We start from the raw sequence: 739 nt of genomic DNA, 5'->3' as shown, positions 1-739 counted from the left end.
TTGCAAATTCCGGATTCTGAAATGAAGAGCTTCTTCTTTTCCACCCTAATTCTTCCATCGCCATTCCTGAGCCCTAATCCTTTTCTGCACCTTCAATGCCGACGAATTGCGAAGGTTCGCCTCAAATGGGTCAAGAATCGGAGTCTCGATCACATCATCGACACGGAGACCGATTTGAAGGCCGCTTCCCTCCTCAAGGACGCCATTAACCGCTCTTCTACTGGCTTCATCACTGCTAAATCCATCGCCGATTGGCCAAAGCTTCTCGGCCTCACCATCCCTGTTCTTCGATTCATCCGGAGGTATCCAACTCTCTTTCACGAATTTCCTCATTCTCGTTACGCTAATTTGCCTTGCTTTCGTTTGACGGATACCGCGCTGCTTTTAGATCAGCAAGAGAGTAGTATTCACCAAATTCATGAGAGCGACACTGTCGAAAGACTTTGTAGAGTTCTTATGATGATGAAAACTAGGGCTATTCCTCTTCAGTCGTTGCGTCCTTTAGAATGGGATCTAGGTCTCCCGTGTGGTTTTGAGAGGTCATTGATTCCCAAGTATCCCGATCATTTTCGATTAGTGAAGGCCTCGAATGGGGATTGGTGTCTGCGGCTTATGGAATGGCGCGAGGAATTTGCAGTTTCAGCCTTGCAAAGGAGCAATGAGAGCTCTCAACTGGGAGATGCGTATAGGCAATTCAAAAGGGGGCGTACCACATTGGCTTTTCCCATGAGTTTTCCGA

At 47.5% G+C, this 739-nt stretch overlaps 1 protein-coding gene across 1 annotated transcript; it reads left to right on the top strand.

Moving 5' to 3' along the window:
• Positions 1 to 6: 6 nt before the first annotated feature.
• Positions 7 to 735, top strand: LOC111787082 (protein WHAT'S THIS FACTOR 1-like; the record flags this gene model as incomplete). Its single annotated transcript, XM_023667229.1, has 1 exon — positions 7 to 735. A coding segment is annotated over exon 1 (714 nt), but the record flags the coding sequence as incomplete, so codon positions are not given.
• Between the last annotated feature and the right edge of the window lie 4 nt (positions 736 to 739).

The sequence above is a fragment of the Cucurbita pepo genome, unplaced genomic scaffold, assembly GCF_002806865.2.
Source record: "Cucurbita pepo subsp. pepo cultivar mu-cu-16 unplaced genomic scaffold, ASM280686v2 Cp4.1_scaffold004949, whole genome shotgun sequence".
NCBI lineage: Eukaryota > Viridiplantae > Streptophyta > Magnoliopsida > Cucurbitales > Cucurbitaceae > Cucurbita > Cucurbita pepo.
The sequence above is the reverse complement of the archived record's forward strand: the minus strand, read 5'-3'. Positions and strand labels throughout refer to the sequence as shown.